The sequence below is a fragment of the Anomalospiza imberbis genome, chromosome 5 (assembly GCF_031753505.1).
Source record: "Anomalospiza imberbis isolate Cuckoo-Finch-1a 21T00152 chromosome 5, ASM3175350v1, whole genome shotgun sequence".
In the NCBI taxonomy this organism is placed as follows: domain Eukaryota; kingdom Metazoa; phylum Chordata; class Aves; order Passeriformes; family Viduidae; genus Anomalospiza; species Anomalospiza imberbis.
In genome coordinates, this window is record NC_089685.1 from 61,898,578 (window position 1) to 61,922,767 (window position 24,190).

The window sequence follows — 24,190 nt, forward strand, 5'->3', positions numbered from 1 at the left end:
AAGCCTTGTCTATTTGCACTGTTAAAAAATAGACCAAAACCTGAATACGTATAAAAACCCAACTCTCCTTTTTTCAAGATACCATCATTCTAACTCAGATCACAGATGTCAGCTGCAGGTGAAGACTTGTTTCCCACCATTTTTCTAAGGGCAATTGAGACTTTTAATCTTGAACTAATGAATCCTGCTACTAGTAAAAGGTTACACAAAGCGGTAAGAGAAAGCAAGAATTAAAGAAGCACAAAACACAATTATTTTGAATCCTCTTTCACTGCCTATAAGTGTTTTATTTCTTACTACAATACACTAATCTTTCAGTGGAGCAAAGCCCCACTGTAGGTGGCTGGTGGGTTGAGAAGGTTAAGTGAGATTAAGTGTACTTGGTAAAAAAATGTTGAAACATTTGCCTTTCCATTCTACCATATAAACAAAATTCCACATGGGACAAAGTAAGCAATTCACAGTTCTGTTACGAACAAGCCCAGCAGGAGTAGCATTACTCTCACTCTCACTTTAAGGTGACACAAATGTGTCATCTCCCACTCCTCATATTTACAGTGTCCAAAAACCTTGTGTTGATAGAAGCCTGCAATGAAATTTCTCTTTTAGGGCATCAATTTGAAGAATAAATCTTATGTGGGGTTTAGATTCAGCCAGGAGAACCAAAGTACCAACGGCAGTTTGCACAGTACCATAGCTTGTAATGTAAAACAAAACCTTTCGCTTCTCCCACACTTGTGTCAGGGATTTTTCCATGGCTGTTTGCCTCAAGATATACAGGAACTGATCTGTATCACAGGCTAATCCAAAGGAACACATAGGAAAGCACAGTAAGACCAAAACAGAAACAAAGTTGATGCTGAGGAAGTGACATCCCCACTCTGGACGTAAAGGTGAATTGGAGGTGTGGTGCCAGACAAGCTGTAGTCTGGTCCCATGGGCTGAATGCATATTAGCTCTAGGCAGAATATTTTCCACTTTACTTTCATTCCAATTTAATCCAGCTCTCAAACTTCATTTTATGGTGCAAAGCAAGGCACAGCAGGCAGGTGCAATCAGGGGCTTCACTTCAAAAACACATTCCTGATACAAGCTGTAATGCAGATAGAACTGCAACCATCACAGTTCTCTCAATAGTGTTAAGACTCACCAGATGGAAAATAAAAGAAAGAAAATAAGCCAACCAGCATCTGACATGGAAAGAGCACTCCAGCTCTTTTAGTTCAGCACCACAGCATCCTCTGGATTCCAACTTTTATGCTTTTGTTGAATCATCATGAAGGACCATGTGGGGCTTGGTTCCTGGCTAACAAACTTGAGAGGGACACAAAAGTCCAGCACAGCTGTGTCCAGTAGTAGATGACAGCAGAACAAGATTAAGTACCTCAATGTTTTCACAGACAAAAGGCACAGGCCAGAGAAAAGAAAGGAAGAGAGAATACACGACACTTGCATATTCCCAGCAGGGGAAAAAAGTCTGTTCCGGAATTGAAAGTAGGTATAGAGTTCTCGTGGTGCTGAGATGCTTCTGGACGAACACGGTCCCTAGTCATCCTCTGTACTTCTCAGGTTAAAAATGGGATTTTTTTTCTTTACATATCACAATTTATCTCACATCTGATCTTCTCTTCAAAAACTGCCCAAGCAAATTACATTTTAAACATTTCCCTATGTGTGGTTATTTCCAGCTGGCAGGTATGGGTAAATGATACCATTACTTGGGAGAAACTAATTTCAAATCATGTTTAGAACAGATGTGTTAAAGTGGGTTTTCTCCACTGCAGAAAGGATCTTTTAATGTGTTGCCAGTATTCTCACAAAGTGTTTTTCTTTGGTCCATCACAAAATTCATGTGTAAGAGATAAAAATGAAGCAATGAAGGGCACAATCTGCAAAGACTAGTAATTTAGACCATGTTTTAAATAAATTTAAGACTCACTAATTATTCTGGATGCCTTACTTGAATTACTTGCAAGGGCCTCATTTTCAAAAGGCCTGTAAAACAGACCCCTCTCAGGAATCACAAGTTTGGCCAGGCACACTTTGAAGAAAGCCAGTACCGAACCCAAGTTAATAAAGTATTTGCATACATATCCACCTAAAGCAGGACACCACAAAGAAGTCAGGAACACTTTCTTCTGAGAAGCATTAGTAAAAAGGCAGTCATTGGGACACTAGTCTTTCATCCAAAAGCAAGTAAGTGTATGCTGTAGAAGCTCGTATACAAGCTCCTCAGATTAAAAAATAGACAACAGGTATGATATATCCAGACAGGACAATCTTTTCTTTTTGCTTTGGTAACACAATATTAAGCAGGGGTCCCAGAAACATCTTAAAGAAAATTACTGCCATTCTGCAAGCCACTTCAGCTGACAGAGTGCTGCTGTCAAGTTCTCTTCATTCAGGCAGAGAGCTGACAGTCTAACCTTCAGCCCTCAGCAAAGTCTAAATCACAGCACTGTGTCATATTACAGTGTGCACCCCAGAAACAGAAAAAATGAGAAAAATCCTCATTACTATACCATCTTCAAGTAAAGCTTCTGAAACAAGGCAGCGGGAAAGCTTTTGAAAGAAGAAAATACATGTCTGATCCACTGCATTTTGCTACAGCTGTTGCATGAAACTGAAAGGACCTCAAAAATAACACATTTGCTGTGTGGTCTTGCTTCAAATTGCTACCTATAAGTCATCTACTTCAGAGGTACCAAAGCATGACAAAACTATTTGTCAGACACCTTTTTTGCATTTTTGGGGGAAGGAGGGGAGCAAAACAGAAAAATACCTTCTCCAATGCTGATCTGACACTGAAAGCTTGGCTCTAGGGTAGATCCTCTCTGTTTACCAAGAAAAGTACACGTTCTCTGCCTGCACAGGTTTTGCCTTTCCCTGCAAGAAGGGCAATGGCTGATGCCCATAGGGCTCATTCTAGCTGGTTTATAGCTACAAACATAAAAGAGGGTCCCTTGCTGGTTAACATCTTGTACACCATGCCTGGTTTTGGTCAGTTTATGGAATATGTACACACAAAGTTACAAGTGCCTCAGAGGTCTGGGGAGTTGCCACACTGTAAGAACAGAAGCTGCAGAGGCAGGAAGCCTGTTACAAGAGTGATTACCAGCATGGGTCAAGTATATAACGCATGTCTAACATAGTATGCTCTCCAGAAGACTGCGCATTGAGATGAAACACAAGCCTTGTTTTGCAGTACAGTTACACTTGCAGCCATTGCTCTTCCTCAGTATCGGAGGTGGCACCAACACTTCAGAAGGACCAGGCTGGGTGGGACAGGGTGGGGCTCTCACAAACGATGTTTTCCATGCAGAAGCAGAGAACCTGACCTTTCAACTCATATGGGAAACCATTCTCCACCAAAAAACACGCATAAAACAACCAGGGCAAAGAACTGAAGCGGTACTTACGCGGCATGATCCCTTGGCTCACCAACTCCTCCCGCGTGCGTCGCTGCTGGAGCTTCAACTGCAGCACTGCACGACAGCAGAGAGAAGGGAGAGAAGGAAACCCATCAGTGCAAGAAACAACTGAAGAGACATTTTCAAATGCATCTTGTTTTCTTCTTTGGATGCCAAGGTGCTGGTGAGCAGCAGAAGGAAAATATCCCCCCTCCCACCCTGCTGCCCTGCCCTGCTGCAATTGCAGAAGTGGCCCCCAGCAGTCAGGTTTCCGTAGGCTGCTGCAGCCAGGGGGAGAGGAAGTTGCGCAGGGTCTTGGCAGGGTGATAAAAATCCACAAAGCCAGGCCTGTTTCTCAGTTCTTTCTAGAGCACCAACTGCTTTCCAAACCATTAATATTAAAAAACAAACAAAGAGAAACACCAGCTGACAGGCCTCCAATAAACACGGAGTGACACCCCAGCTGCTAATGACTCCTGAAAACTCTAATTACTATGTGCAGATTAAACGATATGTCAAAATTGTTGGTCGTTACTCTAAATTACAAGGCTGATTTCCTTCCTCAGCTCAGAAATTCACCTTCAGAAATGTCTCGTGAAAGTGAAATACCATGGATACATCTAGAAGTGTCCTTCCACTACAAAAGGAATCCCCTTATCACTAGAATTTTTCCTATTTATTTCAGCATAACAGAACATATTCACGACCTGTGTGAAATGCAATTGCCTGGGGTTTTTTTAGTGCAAATCCCTGGAATAGTAATAATTTCAACATTTAGATTATAACAGCAGCTTCCCTTTAAACTATACAATCAAAGCAACATTCTAGATTGTTCTTACAGTCAAAGACATCTTTCATATGAAAGCAACCTTTCAAAACTGAAGAAAAAATTCACATTAATGTGTAGTCACACACGTCTCAAAATAGGACAACATGAGTATTACTGAATCCCATTTGCAATCGAGCCCAAACTCCTAAGCAGGCTCAACATAAAATATCATAAAATGAATGGCAATGCATCTCATCTCCCCCATTTTAATTTGAATTTCTCTTATGCCTTTTTTATAGCCCACATAATGAAAGTCCACACAAATGTAGTGGAACCACTAGAGAGCAAAACTGCTCTACGGTCTAACTATACAATCTCATAATAACCCTTATGTCTCCTTTCTTAAGTACTTTGTTTGTCCAGTACATTAATTTCATACATTATATCCAAATTCGTATTGTACACTCCCTAAAGTAGAGATCAAAAAATTTAAGAAGATGGTACTTTGTCTACTTACAGACATCATCACATTTTTACCTGTTTCTTTCAACCTCCTATCTGCACTTTGCATTTGACTAAGATACATCTTCCAATATGTGTTCTGGCCTTCATATGTATAAAAAACAGATATCCATCTCTTCCTTTCTATGGTTGTTTCCGTAGCACCTAATCACCCCCACTTAAATCACATTTAATTTTCTTCTTGGATTTTTCTGGCTTCCACATGCATTGACTCTTGATGCACCTTTCTCTGAAACTGTTTATGACAGTGAGAGGAGTACCTCCTACCAGTGGAATCCTCTGTGCACACAGTGTGCAAACAAGTTACCTCTCTTCTGTTTCTCAAGACAAACTATGATTTCTTAATATGTGCATCCTGAGCAGGAAACTACTTTCTTTTAGTACATGGAAGTGAGAGAGGGGAGGAGGATGTACAGAGCACCATGGTAATTCTGTGTGGGATCAGCCAAGAGCCAGAAGGAGGAGGAGGGAACAGAGAGGGGAAGGAGCAGGCCCTTCATTTGGCTGTGAAACTGCAAACAGAAGTGGCAGTTCCAGACTCTTCCTCCCACCCAGCATGAGATCGCACTCCGGCTTCTGTGCTAGTGTGAGGGCTAGCAAGCTCACAGCCAGCCTGCTCACAGAGCTTCTCATTTGCTGGATTCCTTTTGAGGTTATCAAAACCTAAATCTTGATCTAACACCTTGCTGAGAGAGACAGTGTCAAATCTCCCACTCTTCCCATCACCTCTCATGTCCCCCTGACTGGTGGCTGGACTCACTGACAGAGACCACAGCCCAGTCAAAACAGGCACCAGTTTTTGCATTAGTGAGTTGAAGAGGATAACCACATAGCCAGGAGCTGTAGCGGAACAACCCCTGGTATTTGCCAGCACTGAAGGTGGAGTTGGACTTCATCCTTCCAACAGCAGACTGCCACTAAGTGATTTCTGCTCCATTAGGAGAAGCCCACTGAATCTCTCACTGCATGGCATTACTTCCCCTACTGAGCCCATATATCCATACCCTAAGTTAGCACATCTTACTAAATGTATACAGGCAAGGCCCAAACCTATAGCATCAGGTCCATCTCCCCAGCAGATAATCTCATTATTACTCATGTCTTCTATTTACACACCTAGTACCCTATGTTAGCTCTTTCTGCCACTTACTTGCTACAACCATCTACCTTCCCTCACATTTCTAACCACACCTACCATTTCCCTTTCACCTCCCAGCCAGGGATTTCCAGCTAAAAGCTCCCCCACATAGGTGTGGCTGGCATTTTTTGCTTCTGGGTGCATACCTGTATTGTCACTTGTATTAATGTGCATTTTGCTCAATTGTCTCGGTTTGCCTAAATGATCTAAACTATTTTTTTAATGTCACAATTTATTCCTCCACTAGTATTTGTTCTGTCCACACTGTTACAGCCTCTTGCATGTGTTTCCAGACTGCACCGGGTTGAGCTTAACCAGAAATACTTTTCTGCTTTCCATGATTACAACCAGTTCTTAATCCAATTAAGCAGTACTTCATTAAATTCAAATATACTTCTTAAAACCAAAATACACTATGCTACTAAGTTAAAGATGTTATAAAAGTCTGTTGCACCTAGACAAAACCCCTAGCAACCAAATTTCACTTATCCAAATGACAGATTCACATTTGAGCAGACCTGTTTTCACAAATTGAAAAGCTGATCAGCGTGATTATACTGCTATTCTTATATCACCTAAATTCTTGATCAAATTTTCCATCATTTTTTTCCTGGAACTGACAGCAGATGAGCCACTCTTTACTCACTCACCCTTTGTCAGCAGTGATGCAAAACATTATCAGTCTTTTGCTCTTCTGAAGTCTCCCTGCTGTTCCCAGATTTATTAAAAATTACTCTCAGACTGCTAGAGACTTCAGCAAATGACTTAAAATTCCCCTCCTCACTGCAGCCTCCCTTACAGATTTTCTAAAGATATCTTATTTCATTATTAGTTACCATCGACTACCCGTTTTCTCTACCCATTATATGCACCTTTTAGTTTTAAACCCTATGTCCCTTCTCAGCAAGAAACTAGCAACTGTCAGGAGAACTAAATTGAAGAACAGGGAAAAAAAGTAATTTTCAGGACCTTTTTTATAAACACTAAGTAGTTCCTGGGATTTATGAATGTATATACATACGTATTAAGCACAAGTTATAACCAGCCATAAAGTACTTTTTTCCCCCAACACAACTTATTTTTGTGGCAGGGAGGAGGGCAAAAAGAATTATTTCAGTTCACTCCTAAATACACTTTGGCTTAACTAAGTACTTGGAGTTCCCAATGCCATTTCATATATTTAGGAGATCACCTGTTTACATGTTCAAGTGTGTGAATCCTATATATAGATTAACAGATGTCCCAAGCACCAGTCCAAGGCTGTTGTACATGGAGCTCAGCCAAAGGTCTAGAATGACCAGAGAAATTCAAAGCTACTCTAGGACAGAATGAAGTCCAAGTCTTTCAGTCACTAATGGACAATGTTCTGTTTCCTTTATCCCCGTACTTAACCTGTAAATTCATTTTCAAATTAAGAATAAATCAGATCATACAAAGACCAGTGTATAACTGCTGGCTAGAAAATAGGTTCCAAACTGGTGCCCTTCTACTATATGCAGTATTTTGTGGAATTTGTATGCTTGTCAGATTTTCCCACTCAAAGGTGGGCATACCTAATTTATTTCACAAGTATGAAACATTCCAAATTAAATTTTGAACAATGTTTTCATATCACTAATGGACCATTTCAAGAATTAGTAAAACACTCCAGAGAAATCTGGGAGCTAGGATAGAGGACCACTGCCAGTAGTTTAAGAGGGGTAGAGAACTGTGGTGCTGGGAGATGTATTAAATGACAAATAATATTGTGATACAGCTACTACCAACAGAGTCACCCTATTAGTAAAATACAGCATGTCATGATTATTTTGTGTTCATCTTAGCATAAAACTTTCTCAACAAGGAACCCACAGGCATATTCCAGGACCAGCTACTCACAGCTGGTGGCATCAGATTTAACAGTATATAATTAATATAAAGAGCTTGTACCCATAGGGGCACTTTCAGGACAGCTCCAACTCTGGTGGTAGTTCAGGGGTGCATTAGTAGTAAGCAGAAGGAAGAACAAATATATATGATGAGCTAAGTTGTTTTTTGCAGCTCATTACCTAAATCTGCAGCAGCATGCCTGCCCTTCTATTTCTACACCACACTGCATTTAGTAGTGTGACTAGAACTACTGCAGAAACTAGACTGCAGATTTTGCATCTCAGCGTTTCAACAGAGAAAAATATAATTAAAATCTTTTTTCAAAGACTGTCTCACATACCAGGACAGGTTTGTGACAAGAAATTAATAAAATACTCTGCATTTCCTGTTTTTAAAAAACTAGCAAGAAGAAGCACAGGGCTGTGAACTGCAGCTTGTGGTGAGACCTTGTGCACGTTATATTGCATACAGACTTACTACCAAAGGGAGTCTGTGCTCACATTTTCGCAAAACCTTTCCTGCTAGGAATCCCAAGCAATATTTAAGGTCACCCTACCAAGGTAATGATTAAGCACAGCCATATGGTGGATTACAACTGGGACAGCATGAGCAGCAGTGCAGATCAGGAAGGAAGGAAGGCTGCTAGAGCCAAAAGAAACCCTATAGAGTGACTGAGGGAGGCAGAACTCCCTGGAATTCGAGCTGGGATACCCATGCAAAATGGGAGAGTGCAAGACACAAACTGTGTATTAACAAGAAAGGCTGTCTGTTCACAAAAGTGATTTATCAATTTTGTAAATTCAGTAAAAGCAGTCTGCCTGATAGAAGAATTCATCCTTGCCACCCAATAAATAAACCATGTGATTAGGAAGCTAAACTACTGAAGAGCAAGTGAAATTAGCCTAACTTCATTATCTAAGCCGAGGAAAGTGCAAGCATAAGTACAGACAGTAAAAAGCAATTTAACGCTCATTTATTTGTACATTGTTCAGCACCTCTGGAGAGCCCATTTTGAAAGCACTGAGTGGCTACAGCATCCTCTTAACTCATAAGGAAGCACTAAGACAGCACAAGCTGCAATAGGAACTTGCCAGTTGGCTCAACACCTCTACCTTTCTGCAGTGTCAGAAGAATTTCAGGAGAATTTTCACTGGCCTAGCACTGAGCAGGTCTGACCAGGTTTACTTTGTGAGGGTCAGAGACTATGGACTGAGATGTGGCCACCATCTGCAGCCCACACATACTTTCCAGTTTTTCAGTCCAGTTTGTGTAACACCAAATACAAGCAACTTAATTATAATATGCAACAATAAAAAACAACCCTGATGACACAGGGTATTTGCTGAACAAAACTGGCACAGTTGTTTGTGCAGAACCGGGGCCTCTACCTCAAATCCCAGTGCCATGTAACCACTGCTTTGAAGGATGAAGCCACCTTTCCATGTACCACTCAGCCAACAGCCCTTCTAATTACACTAAGAAGAGATTTTTTTTCCTACTTTCTGATCAAATAGTCACATTTGACCAGAAGCAAATGCCAAATGCAGGTTTTGAATATGCAGCACACCAGCTGTTGTTTTCTGTGGAAGCTATATCCTACTGAATTCAGTCCCTTGGAGATGTGGTAAGAAAACCTTTCCGTCACACCAAAAAATGGTCTCTGAGCATTTTTCAGCTGTGCCAGCCTACAAAACAAATGTTGACTTGCATTAGATTTTTTCATGCTTCAACAGGAAGCCAGATTAGATTCACCAGCAAGGGCAGCATCTGTAAAGCTCCAGTTGCAACACCTTTCTGTGCAGAAGCAGCCAAGGGCTGTTAGTGTACCAAATTAAGTGAAGGTACACAAGAAGGTGTAAGAAAAAAACAACTGTGATGGTTTGTGATCAGTGAGTGAGAATACAATGGTCAAAATTAATTTTCAATCTTAAATTGCTGAGGTGAATTACTGCTTCTGTTTTAGAGCTGCATTTTTCTGGTGCTGTTGACAACATACCCCACACCACACAGAATGTGCTAGAATGGGGGCTACCAACAAAGAAAAGCAAACTTTTTGGGCCTTTTTTAAAGGCAATTTTCTGAGCCTAACAGCATTTTAATCCACTAAATCCATTTTATTCCCCACTGCTGATGGGGAATACATGCTGGCTTTGCATTTAAGCAGACTGTGCAGTTAACAGAGAAGCATTTAAGTGAAGCAGACTGTAAATGACACCCAAACTGCAGGGATTATATGACAGTTTGCTACCCTGGGAAAGGGATGCCAAAAATTCATGTCCCTCTGTGGGGTGAAGGAGAAGCAGCAGACACACTGTTGATCCTCACAATTTGCAAGCATCCACTGTTGTTGGGAGCAGCAGCCATACAGTTCTGCTCATCTCAATGCATTTTAAAGAATAGCTTGAAGTAAGTCTGCACAAAGGGAGAGTTAAGCAGAAGTTTATTTCTTTACTGTTTGAGACTCTCACATTCCACTATGTCTTTTCTCTACTGAAGCAGCAAGGACTGCTATTAAAATGCAGGCAGCTTCCTCTGCTCTTCCTTAGCAACCATGCTAGGGAGAAAATGGAGTTTGGAAGAGTAAAGAACAGAAAGAAAATTTGGTTTGGTCTCTTCAACTCTTACAACAACCTTTCGCACTAGAGGCAAAAGCCACTTATTTATATTCATGCTGTGGTCTTCCCTTTGTGAGAAGTAGGACTGGGACCACTCCCTACACCTGAAGAGGAGGTCTGTGAAGTAGATCCTGAACAGAAAACAAAACTGGGATCAGGAGCAGTACTGCAGGTTCTGAGAGTGACAAAAGTGGATTTTTTTGCAGAAATGCAGAAATCAGCACATCCTGCTGCAACATGCTGAGATGGAAAGGTGTCTTGGACCAGTTTGGGGAACACTGCATCACAGGCAGTTCTTGTTGTAGAAGACTTGAACCTTTTTTCATGACCACCTCTTATTTCTTATCCTCTTAGGAAGCTTATGAAAGCATTAAACATTTGTACAGATAAGAACAGGAGTATGATTCTGCCTGAGGTGGACCTAAACCCTCTATCAAGTGATTCTTAAAAAACAGAACAGTTTCTTCACCTCCAAAGCAACAACTTCCAAAATACTTCACACTGGATGTGCTAGCAATAATCCAAGGATGCAATGGGAGTCATATCACATCAGAACACTTCTAAAAGCCTTCAGGCTCTCAAATGCCCAGCAGCTTTAAAAAGCAGCTGAAAAGTACAGAAAAAAAAAAAGAATGACTGGTCAATTAAGAACACAAAAAGGCAAGGAAAAGAGAAAATGAACTGTCACTCTCAGAACAAGAAGGGCTTGTTTCTTGATAAAATCACATTCTTCAAAGCTTCTACAGCTCAAAATATTTTTGAGTCATATAAATCCATTGACATGGCATTCAACTTACACATGCCTGTTGATGGTCTGCATGAGTGAATTCTAGAAGACTGGTTTTTGCTAAAAACAAAAAAAACACCAGGTTCAGGGCAGTATTTCTTTATCGTTGGGAGGATGCCACGGGAAGAGAAATATGAAATAGGAAAAATTTAAAAATTTGTTTTCAAAGGATGATGGAATACTGTATTATCTTTTAATGAGTCAATGTTATGAGGCATTAAGTAGTTCTCTTAGTGGAGACAAATACAGATTCTTTGTTACAGTTAATTTAGCAGAATCAAAAATCCCAACCTACAGAGGAAAGTGGTCCCCAAAGAATGTGAAATCAGAAGCACGCAGTCAAACGTAAAAGGATCTATTTCCATTCTCATATTACCACAAGGTAGCTGGCTCACACAGAGCACAGAACAACAAGCTACCTCAGCAGGCCATTTTTGAGGCTTAATATCAAATTTGATAAATGTAGACATCACATTAATGTTAATTTAAAATTGTACTTAGAAGACAAAACCAGCATTTACAGCAATTTTAGTTTTGTTATGACACAGCACTATAAAACAAACAAAATCAGTAGCACCATCCAATTGCTAAGACATAATATGATCTAAGGTCCAGACAGGACAGAACAGTTACTCCTGCTCATAGTTCTCCAAGGCTCATAGTTCTCATGGCTTTGGTGGTAACGTGCAGATCCTAGAGGAAGAACCAGTTCATAGCCTTAGGTGATTACCTGGTTACTTCTGAGACCTGGTCTCAGTATTACAGACAATTGAACGTGCTTATTTCACAGGAGCTACGCAAGTATATGACTCCAAATAAATGCAAACTTGATGATTACCATGAAAGTTATACTGAAATTTCCAGGGTTCTTTTCATGTTTATTTAAAATTAAGACTAGCAGTTGTTGTGCATTTTATAGTATTTACCTTTACCTTCTTCCTTCATTACTTAACTTCTGCCTTAAACTTCCATTAAACATTTAAGATTTATGGGGAGTTAATGCCATTTTATTCACTGCTTCTTCTTAATGCAATGCCAGGTTTGTCTTCTTTGATACTAAAATTTTAAAACCAGATATGTTTGTTACTATTAGTACATAAGTGTTTCTACTGAACACATAGAAGCCCACTCTTAACCCTAAAATCTTGGTACACCTATAATTCATCTCAGCACTTGCTGAAACTGTTAAAATACAACTGTAAGAAATTCACCTGAAATACAAGTAACATGTTTGGTATGTTTAGTAAGATATGCAACGTGTAAAAATGCACAAAAGCTTGTCAACAGGAAAAGTTGGTTTGCCTTCTGTGCAGGGTACTGATTCTTATAAAATAATTTTGTCTCAGTAGTACTGGCTAGGTGAAAACTAAGCATGTGAGTAACTAGGCACATATCCATATCCATGGAATCTGGCTACCATGCATGATCCAACAAGATGACCTGTAACAAAATACCTAGGTGGAAAGGTCTACCTAAAATTGACCCTGGTATCATAATACAGTAAATATTAACTGTAATCAGTACTTGTTGATGCCATCTATATATCCATTGTTACTATTTATACCTGGAAGAGAAGTCTTGAGGAGGGAAAAACAGAATTTCCCACTTCCCTGTGTAAACTTGAGTCACAGTCTATAGTGATTTGTATTTTTCCATGAAACAATGAACAAGGAGGAACTAACATTGCCCTTAACCAGCTTACAAAGATGACCCTAGAAGAAATTCTCTCAGATAATTTAATATGACATGGCAGATGGGGACGAATTAAGAAATAAAGAAAGAATGGGTAGATATATCCTGACAAGTAGATCTACAGCTGTCTACTAAGGTGACAGTACAAAAGGAGAGCTACACAAGGGAAACACAAGTTCAAGCCCTTTTCATTTTTTTTTTCTTGGAAAGATAGGGGTATCTCTGCCTAAAAGAAGAAAGAGCTCCAACCACTTCATTTTCTATAAATACAATACATGGGAGTTGTTTATATTTTTTTTCCAAAAACTATACAGAATTTTTAAAAAATGTCTTGAGGTATGTCAGAATCTGAACAATTTTTCATTGTATTTAAAACTCTGAGTTCAAGGGATGTGTTTTTGTGGGTTTCTTACAAGCAGAAAGAAAATCAAACACTCAGACAGTGCCCAGACAGATTGATAAAACACATTATTGATTAGATATGTTTATAACACTAAAATTGATGAGCGAATCTTTCCATGCCCTTTGAAGCAAAAAAGATATGGTCAAATACCTTTCCTTCATAATTTGACTCCCATACTTCAATTTCTACTAGAGCAGAGTGCTTCAGTGTACAAACAGCCTCATAGATCAAGGTCAGAAACTTCCTCAGACATTTCTGAGAGACTGGGTTTGGCCCAGTGATTCAGCCTTCCTTCTGCCACAGGGCACCCTCTACAGATAAAGGTTGCAAGTTCCCTTCACAGGAATCATCTAATGGTCAAGACACCACAGAATTTCTGAGGCAAAATTTCAGCTCGACACCTCGACATATGAGCTGTGTTTTGGGGTTTTCCACTAAAACATGGAATAATTCTGTATTTCCAAGACCATTTTGGATTTTTAACCACCTAAAGATCTTTGATTTACTGAAACCAAATGCAAATGAGAGCAAATGTGTTCTACCACTAGTAGTAGGAAAAATTATTTTAAAGTTTGCAAATTTAAATACAAAACCAAGAGTTCCTTAAAAGTAATAATTAACTAGTTATACAGGGAACTCAGAAAGCTGGGCCTTTTAATTTTAAATCAGCTAGCTTGAGCATCTCCCAGCTTCAGCCGGTTCATTGTGCTGACAGTTATTTTGTGGGACATGAAATAAAAGTGTTTTTGTCCAAGGTGCATATTACATGCAAAAGGAAGATTCAGAGCATTCCTTATCTAGTTACCATTCCTTTTACCAGCTTCTATCCAAGCCCCAGCATTCTCTCTTAGCCAGAATTTCAGGTGGATACTACAAGGAATTACCATATTTCTTTAACTCACAGTAGTTAAAAACATCTTTGCTGTTTTCTCAAAGACTGCGAAGAACACTGGCCACAGTCATGGCATCTGAGTCTCAAATAAAGATCCTGGCCTCTGTACTCCAACAGTCTGAAACATTCTTTAGTGTTTAAGTACAAATTCTATTACAATTCTGTTGCTACTTGTAAAAAAAGTTGCAAGATTCAGCTGTGCCCATCGTATCATTCTACATTAGAAATCAGTTCCTCCACAGGAGCCCAGTGTGGAAGATGATTCCCAGAATTTGCATTACACATAAAAAGCACATCAAAGTCCCTCAGAATCTTTTCACTGATGATACAACATCTATCTACAGCTTTTTACCTCCTTTCTCAACGGATCTTTATTTCTTTTAAAAAAACTATGGACTACACATCTTCAGGACTGATTATTGTGGTTTTTGCCATGAGGGAAGATCCATAGCGTTGAACAATTTGAGCTAGGAGGCTTAATATGCTATCATAGCTATAAATACTTAAATAAAATAATTCTATGTAACAGATCAATCAGCAAACCAAAAAACCCCAGCAGTCCAGAATGGCCTGCATGACCACTGACTTCAGACTGGCGGATGAATTCTGAATTCTGGAGATGTTTAAAATGTTACTGCTGGCTCAGTCCTCTGCTGAAGGGCACAGAGGGGACTGCCAGCAGCAGCAGATTACACACACTTCAAGGTTCTCTCCAGCTGGTAATGGAGGTGGGCTTTCACCCACATCCTGAACCAAAGGAAGGGAAGGGCAGCCACGTTTCCATTCTGCACTCCCTCCAGCACTGAGGCAGGGAGGTGGCTGCGGGGGACAGCGTTTGCAGCTGTAGTTGAGATTCACTGTCACATGTCAGTCCTGAAGATACAATCCTTGCTCTACACTGCCTGCAGTCAATGTGACAGATATTATTAGCAGCAGTAAGAGAGTCTCTCAGAGAGACACAAAGGTATGGTTAGGTTTGCATCTACTTCTAAAATGTTGCCTTCTCCTTCTGAAAAGGCAGAATTTGCCATCAGAATGTGAAAAAGGGCTGCAAGCAGCCTTAGAAGGACCTTCACACCTAAGTGTAACACAGAAAGAGGCGTGAATGCTTAGGAAGGTGAAAGTGGCTAAAAAGAACATCCACCAAAATAAGAAACAGAACACATAACAATTTGCAGGGACAGGTTACATGTTGCTTGCAATATGGATCAAATTATGCAACGGGAGCTTCTGGCTTCCAGCAGTGCTGTGAGATTTGCAGAGGTGAGTAACCAAAGATCATACCTAGTGCCACATTCCATTCCTACAAAAATACAGCTGTAGTCTCCATGCACTCTGGAGAGACATGGAGCAGCAGGAAGCTACAGAAACTCCACACAGAGAAAGCCAAAACTGGATCTCTTAATTCTTTCACCCAGACAGCATCACTCAGCTCTGCCCCCAAGCAACCCAGCTGGGCAGCACAATGTTTGTGCCTGACAAGTGTTTCAGTCAGGAAGGTTACCAAAAAGATGTTAAATGTGTCAGCTGCTACAGCAGTTGTTATGGGAAATACCCTCAGAATGGTGACAGGCCTTTGAGCCACCTTGGGGACAGAGACCACAGAACAAGGTCTTTATAAGCACGAGTGCAACAGATGATTCCTGTCCCTATGATGGAGAGAAGTCCATCATAGGTACTTCCACTGAAAATTCTCAAAAAGCCATATTTTTACAAAAGGTTTTCTCTACAGCTATTTATTTTTGAAAGCCAGTATTAAAATAAGATAATCAAGAAAGCCTGGATTTCACCAGTTTTCACAGTCAATTTTGCAAAGAATTTATGTCCCAAAGCAATATATCCTCTTCCTTATCACCAATTTCTTTCACATTTCTTGTTACCTGCATTAGGCCAATATAACTTTAGATGGCAAAACTGCAGGCTGGAAAGTTCAAACCTTTGTTCACTTGAAAGAATGTTGATTATATTTTTCCACAATAAACTCTGACAGAAGATCACCTGCACATTTCTTCTACCCATCTCATCTCCCCTGAATACACTGATGAGCAGAAAAATTTTGTAGTTCTTCTTAGCAGCCACCATATTGTAACACATTTCAGCTACTGCAGGTCTGCTCTTAGTTCGGAGAGATACCAGGTTAGTAAATATTACATAGTGCCAGGGAAAAACATCGTATCTACTTTACTAGCCCAAGTAAAAGAAAGAAACTATGAATTCTGCTCCATGTTAATGCCCTTGGCCAAATGACGTATCCTGTGGAGCCTCCTGCAAAAAAAGCAGCACAATTTGCCCCACAGGCTCACTACACATTTTAATTTGATAAACCTAAGCCACATCAAGAGTCATATCCCATTTTCTGCCATAGGTTGCAGAGGTTCTTGCCAAAAAATGTGCTGCTTCTACATTTTGGATTGAAATTTATTGATGCAGCAGGTGACAAAATCAGTAATTCAATGCTCAGAAAAGACTGGAGATATGGGAGCTGGGGCACGAAATGAAAGATCTAAGCAGGCACTTATTTTTGGTATAGATATTGACTAAGTTGTTGATCAATGACTTGCAGGTGTGACTGCATGATGAAAAATCAGAGGTGACTACTGACAGATCTTGTGGATGATAAAATTACTGAGATAAGATTTACACAGGCAGCCTGAGATGGATCCAAAAGCAGAAGGAAAACCCACTCCTGTCACTGACCCTCATCTTCAGGCAAGGACTCCAAACGTTTTTTTCTGGATGCAAAGAAAGCAGTTTGAGTTTCAATATAGTTCCATTTTCAAAAAAAGCAGCTGCTCCTGAGAAGTCTAAGCATCAGTCATTTGCTGTTTAAAAGTACAAATGGAGATGTTTTCTTGAAAAAAGAAACAACAGATAATTATGAAAGAAAATCAAAAATCTGAAAGCCACGCAAGTGTTTTCAAGTTTTATTAATATGTATCCCAGTTGCTGGGATTATCAGTACCTCAGCATCACTGTCACTGAATACGAAGCTCAGTTCCACTGTGAAGAAAATTCAGTTGACAGGGCAGGAAAGTACTTACTGGAAATTTTACTTGGTATCATTACCAGTTCAAAGCATTGTCTGCATAAATGCTACTGACAGCTGTACTCATCGTACCACACCCAGTTTCTACTCTTTTTTGTTTTCTGCATGTGTTGAGTCCTTCCATCTCTTTACTCTTGCAGGTCCAAGTCTGAAACTCTTTCCTTTTAGTATTACTTTGCACTACTGAAAGCACTGTAATAGGCATTTTTGACAAATTAAGTAGATCACAGTGTGGTAAACAAGTTAGCCTCTGTCCCTCTCCTCCTCCTCTTCCCATTCCCAGCATGAAAATAGCTAGGGCTAAAGCAACAGCTGGGGATCATTACACTGACAGGAATAGTTTAGTAAACTGCAAGAGAGGAAAACATGTCATATCCAAAAAAATAAAAAACACATTAGAGCATCAGGACTGAAAAAACATGTGAATTCATCTCCAGGGACAATTCTATGACTCTTCTTCCACTGATAACAACTGACTTTCAAAAACCCTGGTCATTCAGTGTTAACCCTTTCCCCAAGCTTTCCACTCATGTCACAGAGTTAGCAAACAGCCTGAAACACCTCACAGTCAAATGAGGCACACTGGCTATTAAGCAAAAATAAATTTAAATTGACAGTCAACTTCAAGCCTCTTCACAGAAATACATCGTTATCTTACCTTCACTGCACCTCTTACTTTTAAGCATAGTCACAGGCTGTGGTTGCAGCAAGAGGATACAGGGAGTCTGGTGTGCCTCTGGATCTGCCCTAAGAAATGCCAGAGCAGATCAGCTCCCCGTACATTCAACACATTTTCTGTGTTTTAATGTGTCAGAGCACTATTTGCATAAATAATTTCAAACAGTGGGATGCATTAGGCCATAATTCACAAAGGCATCTGTGCTTTGTGACTGGTTTCTGACACTGCTTATCCATGAATTCGCATCGCTCACGCATCTCCCCACAGCAGCTTCAGGTCCACTGTGAAGCAGGAAGACACAGATCACCCTTTACAGAAAAATGTCACCCTGCATTCCTGTGAGATGCCTTGGGTGCAGGGGCTGCCCTCTTGCTGGGGATCTCCTTGGGACTGAGAGCTTCCAAGTGTACTCATGCAGGTTTCCTGACCCCTCCTGGATGAGGTGGGGCCAGGGCCAGCTGGACCTTCAGGTGCTGCAGGTGTAATGACAATAAGCTCTAGATTACTCCTGAAGAAAGTTAAATGCTAACAAGGACTTGCACGACTCCCGATCTCTTCAAAGTACTGAACAGATATTAATAGTTTAATCAAAGGCTAAGCTAACTCAAATTACCTCCCATTTGCTGTGGACCAAGAATGTGCACAGTTCGTGCAGATCAGATGGCATGCAGGAACTTGTTCTGTGTCTGGGCCCTGAGATACAAATCTTGGAAAAAGACAGGTGAGTTTCAATGTCAGGCCCAGAGTCACACTGAACGTTTCTGAAGGGAGGACTTGCCAAGAAAAAAAAAAAATTGTTTAGTTTAAGAGCATGTAGCACAGATGTACAGAGATGCAGTACAGGAGTGGAAAAGTTGGAATTCAGCTTTGGAAGAACTGAATTCTACACTAAACTCATGTGAATGCTAACTGGGTTTTGAGTAGCTTTCTGCAATTCCCTCTTCGTATCTCTCATGAGGGGGTACCATACTGTTGTGTTAACTGATCTAGGAACTGCAAACTGGGCTCTAGTATTTGAAGACTAAATCACTCCAAGGCATTCTTGAATAGAAAACATGTTTATGGATTCCTGAATTCTAGGAATTTTGCAAATAACTGCCCTAACACATACTTTGAAAAATACAAGCTTAAGTTCTTTGACTTCTGCATGTCAAATCCATCTCTGTGTAGAAAGGATCACCAATTCCCAAACCTCAATGTCAAGTCCTAATTAAAAAAAAAAAAAAAAAGAAATAAATCAGATTTAGGAGACATCTGTTTTCCAGAAATCAGGAAGCAAGATGTAGTCTATCCCAGATAGATGCTTCTCATGAGAATCATTAAGAGAATTGATGATCATTGTCAGCGTTAGTATAGGCGGCCCTTATTTGTCCAGTTTTATTAAGAGTCAGGAAGAGAAATGCATGATTTTTCTGTCTTGGTGACAAGGAAACTAAGCTGTCCCACTTTTAGGGGGATCAAAAACTAAGGCACAACCATCATCAGTCTCAGCTCAGTGCTAATTCTGGACTTCCATAAGTGTTTACACGTGGATGCATCTGTTCCTCTGCTGCCCATAAGGACTGGCTCTGCAAAATACAATGCATGCTACAGAATAAATACAACAGGCATCCCAAAACTGCAGAAGACTTGAATGGAGCAGCAGCAAACCTAAAGTGTTATTCTTTTCTTCATCTGACAGGAAAGAAGCTGATAGCATATATTTGTCTTTCCTAACCTTCATTTGGTAGCTGGTGGAAAGCAGCTTTCCTTTATCACATGTGACATTAGAGCATCATGAATTAGCCGTGGGGTGGGCTGATGGTATTGCTGGACTTTGCAGAGTCAACACAGCTTTTCCAATAAGCAGAATTACACAAGATTTCAATGGCCTTAATTCACTTCAACTTGAGACAGAAACAAAACTTTTTATATTGATTAAAGTAAGACAGAATTGCTTTTTCCTTGTTGCACATGTTATCCCACTGTACAGCTTGGGGTATTTAGTGATTGGATGAAAGATGTATCCTGGTACATCCAAATGCAAAGTGTTCACCTTCTGTGAAAACCAATGCTTGCAAATACAGGACAGATGCAAGTTCTGGCTTTTTTTAATTTTGGGTTGTTTTTTTCCTCTGAAGATTGATGTGCTGCAGCTCTATGTCTCCAAAGCAGATAAAGAAATCTGGGAACACTGCCTATACTAATGGATTTATAACTCCTGAACTTGAATTTGAGGACTGGGACTGCAGTTCTCTTTTCCTTTCCCATATTATTTCAACAAAGAATATTCCAATGAAAACATGCAACAAAAATAGTAATCTTTTTTTTTTAATTAACAATATGCTAGCTCTTGATAGATGTTAAATAGGCTTGGTAGGGGGAGTGACAATTGGGGGCAGAAACCTAATAGTTTCGTGTGGCAGCTCCACCAGGCCTAGATTACATACCAGAGAAAAATCCTCTAAATGCAACTGCCGAACTCCTCTTCCACACACTGGCCATCTTTATGCAACAAACATGGCCTTATTCTATCTGGATTATTGTCCTCAACACCTAGCCCCCCTCCTTTCAGATGACATTAATTGTTTTTAAAATCAGTCATCACCTTATTCTGAGGCCACTGTACTCCAGATCATTGTTTCTTTCTGCAAGTTCCTACTAAAATTTCACTTGTAGTTAGACAGGTCCAGTATTTCTGATAAAACATAAACCTTGCTGCTTGCCATTGGCTTTTTGTGATGTTCTGCCATTCTTCTCTGTAATCTTTTCCCAGTTCCTGTTTGTTGATATTTATAATGCTGTGCACTATGAATGGATCACTGCCTGTTTTCATCTTCTCTATCTTCTTCAATCCCTTCAGATCCTCTTGTTTCCTTTTAGATATCACTCCCTGGAATCTGACCTCTCTCTGTCTACATAATCTTTCAGAATTGCTAAATCCTCATTAAACATCACACATATTTGCAGAATACTATCAACTAGAACAAAATCACATTTAGATATATACACAACACTTCTTGCACACTCTCAAAACAAGAACATAGAGACACTTAAAACACGGTACTCTTATCTTCCTCAAGGCACAGTTGCCACTCCAGAACAAGCCTTTACACCTTTAATGAAATAGCCTTAAAATGTTGCTCACAAGAGGCCTACAGATGTAGGGGAGAAGAAGAAATCTTAAGTCTGAAACCAAAGCTTCCAAATGCAATTGTCTCAAGATCTAAGCACTTCAAGTCACTTCATACAGAGCTGAGTGACGTGCTTGAATGCCCTCAGGGAAAAGAGGTCACAGGAGTCAGTGGGAAACCCAAAATCTGGACTATTGCCCAGAAAACAAAAAACAGGCAGATTCAATATGCAAGAGGGGAAGAAACACAACAACACAAAAAAAACCCAAAATTAAACCCCCGCAAAGGAATTATACAGTGCCTACAACAAAGAGAGCAGAGCCTGCTGACCTTCTCGTAAGCTGTGGTATGAATCCTGATATGAACAGCTCTTCCCTTGCTTTGACACAGTCTCTGCGAGCGGCACAATCCCGACATAGGCAGGCTGGAGTGTCTTGGCTTTATCCAACATATTAGAGGAAATCCCTGGACCTGAAAGCAGATTCTGTAACACAGGAGGCGTCCGGGCAAGTGGAAGGGGTGCTTAATCCTCACAAGAGACCCAACTGCAATCCCTCTCTACCAGGTTTCGGTCACTGCACCAAGAGGTAGAGCAGGAAAAAAATCAGTTTACTGCTAGATTCCAAGGCTGTGCTTGCATCAGAACAGAGAGGTTCTGTAGGCACAGACAAAGCCTGACAGCCAACATCTAAAGATTAAAACCAGCAAGGCTCTTGGCAAAATTTTTCTTCCTATGATCTCAAAGCTCAAACAGAAACTTCACTGTTTCAGCAAGCAGCTATAAGCATTCAGGCACCAGTATGCAGAGCACTGCTTATCAACAGATGCGTGGACTTCTTTGTGGGGCCACTTGCAGTAACAGCCAACCTCATTCACCCAAAATAGTGAACAGTTGGTTTCTCCACTCACACTGCAGACACCTGCCAGACAGGCAATATCATGTGATTGAGCAGAACCCTCTCTCCCCCTGCATCTCCCGACTGCAAGCACACTGTGCACACAGCTAGGAGAATACCCCTGCCCTGAGTGCAGAAGCTACATGCTTTTTCTCCCTTCTAGCTTAAACCCTTAGAAACAAGAGTATTAGCTGTGGAGAAAGCTAAACTGATAATCCGAGAAACAGAGTCTTCATATGCATTTGTCCTGAGACCACACACAGGTAAGAGCAGGCTACTTCTGTGCAAGCACGTATTCTCAGCCCTTCTTCCCTTAAATCCGTTCTCCCGACCTAGGAGAAACACCTACCTGAAGATAATCTGCAGCCCCAAGTCAATAACGCTCTACTGCAAGCACTAGGACTTCAGAATCTGGGTTTGTACAGGGGCAGCCACCTCATCTTGAGCTTATTTCATGTGTATCATGAACAGATGCCACATGGCTGACAAATTTTGGTTATACACACTGCCCAGCATGGTACTGGAATTGGAAGTCGCCAGGGAAAGACACGTTCCATCTGAGCAACAATCTCTCACCAGTACAGCTGGTAGCTTTGTTGGTTTTTAATTTTACTAAGTGTGAATCATAAGAAGTGCTATGAAGTCTGGGGTAAAAAAAAAAAAAAAAAAAAAAAAAAAAAAAAAAAAAAAGAGAGAGAGAGAGATGTCCAATGATTACACATACCTAAAAAAAGTATTCTTGTTATCGTTCCAGAAAAAAAAAGATGGATAGTAATCAGTGTCATCCTACACACCTGAAAGAAAGATAACCACATGGACATTACGAAATTAAAAGATGAATACTCTAAACACTACAGGAACAGTTTCCAATTCATATTCCGTTCCCATCCCAATCAAGACAAAATTTTCTCATTTCCAAACAGTTTGAGAGGCATTCAAGCCATTTTATAAAGCAAGGCTGGAATTACAATCAGGGAAAAAATGTCTCTAATAATGAAACTATAATCTAAGAAAATAGCGTTCAACCAAATGCTAGATGGCATCTGTGACATTTCTGAGTACTTTCAACAGTACTCTTCTTACTTTGAAATGTTCAACATTCACCCAGGAAAGAATCCAAACACCAGTCTTCCCGTGAGTAAAAAAAAAATACCTTTGGTGATAATATAAAGCTCTGTAATTGCAATACTCCTGAATTACCACCATATACTCAACAGAAACTTTCATCTTAATTTTAGGATTTGTAAAAGTCAGGTGAAGGTTCAGTCTCACAGTGAACTTCAGCCAGTAAGGTCAAATTACTGCATAAATAGAAGAGTCTGGTTTTGCGTGAGCACTAGCAGTCATAGCACTGTGGAGAGCTGCCTTGGGAAAGTTCTAAAGACAGGATGGAGGAGAAGATAAAGAAACACACTGTCCAGATCTCCCCTTTCAGCAGCAACACAAAACTGCACATTGAGTCAGGCCTGATGCTCTGAGCAGGGAGGTCCCGTAATTGTAATAACTGAAGAACAATTATTCAGTGCCAGACCCAGTTCTACTTTTCCTGACAAGAATATATCATCTGGATGGTAAAAATGATAAGATTCAGCTACAGAGGTCAGAACTTATTTTCACTTTGCCAGCCAAGGCCTCTGAGTTAGCGGGTCACTACAGCATACCAAACCTGAGAAACATGAGCTGGCTGCTCATCCAGCAAACCTGCCAATACCCAGGTATTGCCAAAACAGCCCTAAGACATTGTCCAAATTCTGATGAAGAGAACTTTAAGAACCGATGAAGATCTAATCCTTTCAATGTATTGCTGCAGAGCTGCAGATATGTACACAGACACACCTTTCTTTTTTCCAATGCAGAAAACAGCTTGGATAGAAAAACACTTGACTGGCTCAATGGTAGTTAGGTAAATCTTTTATTTGCTGAGGAAGATATTCTAAAAATTTTGTATTACAGTATCAAATTTGTTCCAAACCATTATTTAGTGTTCTAAAAGGAGTAATTATCCAAATGATCTGGGCCACAGCACTCCAAAGAGAACATGGAAGAAGATAAACTCCAAAGGGCCTAGTTTGGAGGATACCTTCAACACACGAGCAAGCGCTTGTAGGCTTTGTCCTTGCAAAACGTGGAATCTAAGAGATAAGTAAGGCCAAGAGCAACCTGTGTTATACGAGACACTGATACCATTTCCATTTGTTTATAAACATAAAGAAAGGTTTTAAAAGTTTAATTTGTTTTACTGGATCCTGATGTAGTGGTAAGAGATCTGAAAGTCTGATCAACAATCACATGGACAGAAATATCAATGCACTGTAAGAAGTAACTTCGACAGTTACTCTGGAAATCAGCAGGGTAGATT

General features: G+C 40.2%; 1 protein-coding gene across 6 annotated transcripts in view; it reads right to left on the minus strand.

The window, feature by feature from the left end:
* The window catches only part of MRTFA (myocardin related transcription factor A), a 77,876-nt gene that overhangs the window by 27,832 nt on the left and 25,854 nt on the right, over nucleotides 1-24,190 (minus strand). For 2 of the 6 annotated variants that reach the window (XR_010999423.1, XM_068191350.1), the window contains exons 1-2: nucleotides 21,266-21,401; nucleotides 3,420-3,485 (exon numbers count right to left, since the gene is read on the minus strand). Coding sequence is in view for 5 of the 6 variants with exons in the window: in XM_068191350.1 (XP_068047451.1) it covers nucleotides 3,420-3,485; nucleotides 21,266-21,386 (187 nt within the window). In the remaining variant the exon portion in view is untranslated. Of the gene's footprint in view, nucleotides 1-3,419; nucleotides 3,486-4,716; nucleotides 4,781-17,801; nucleotides 17,845-21,265; nucleotides 21,402-24,190 lie in introns of those variants that run through there. The other 4 variants (XM_068191355.1, XM_068191352.1, XM_068191354.1 and 1 more) reach the window with 3 other exon arrangements.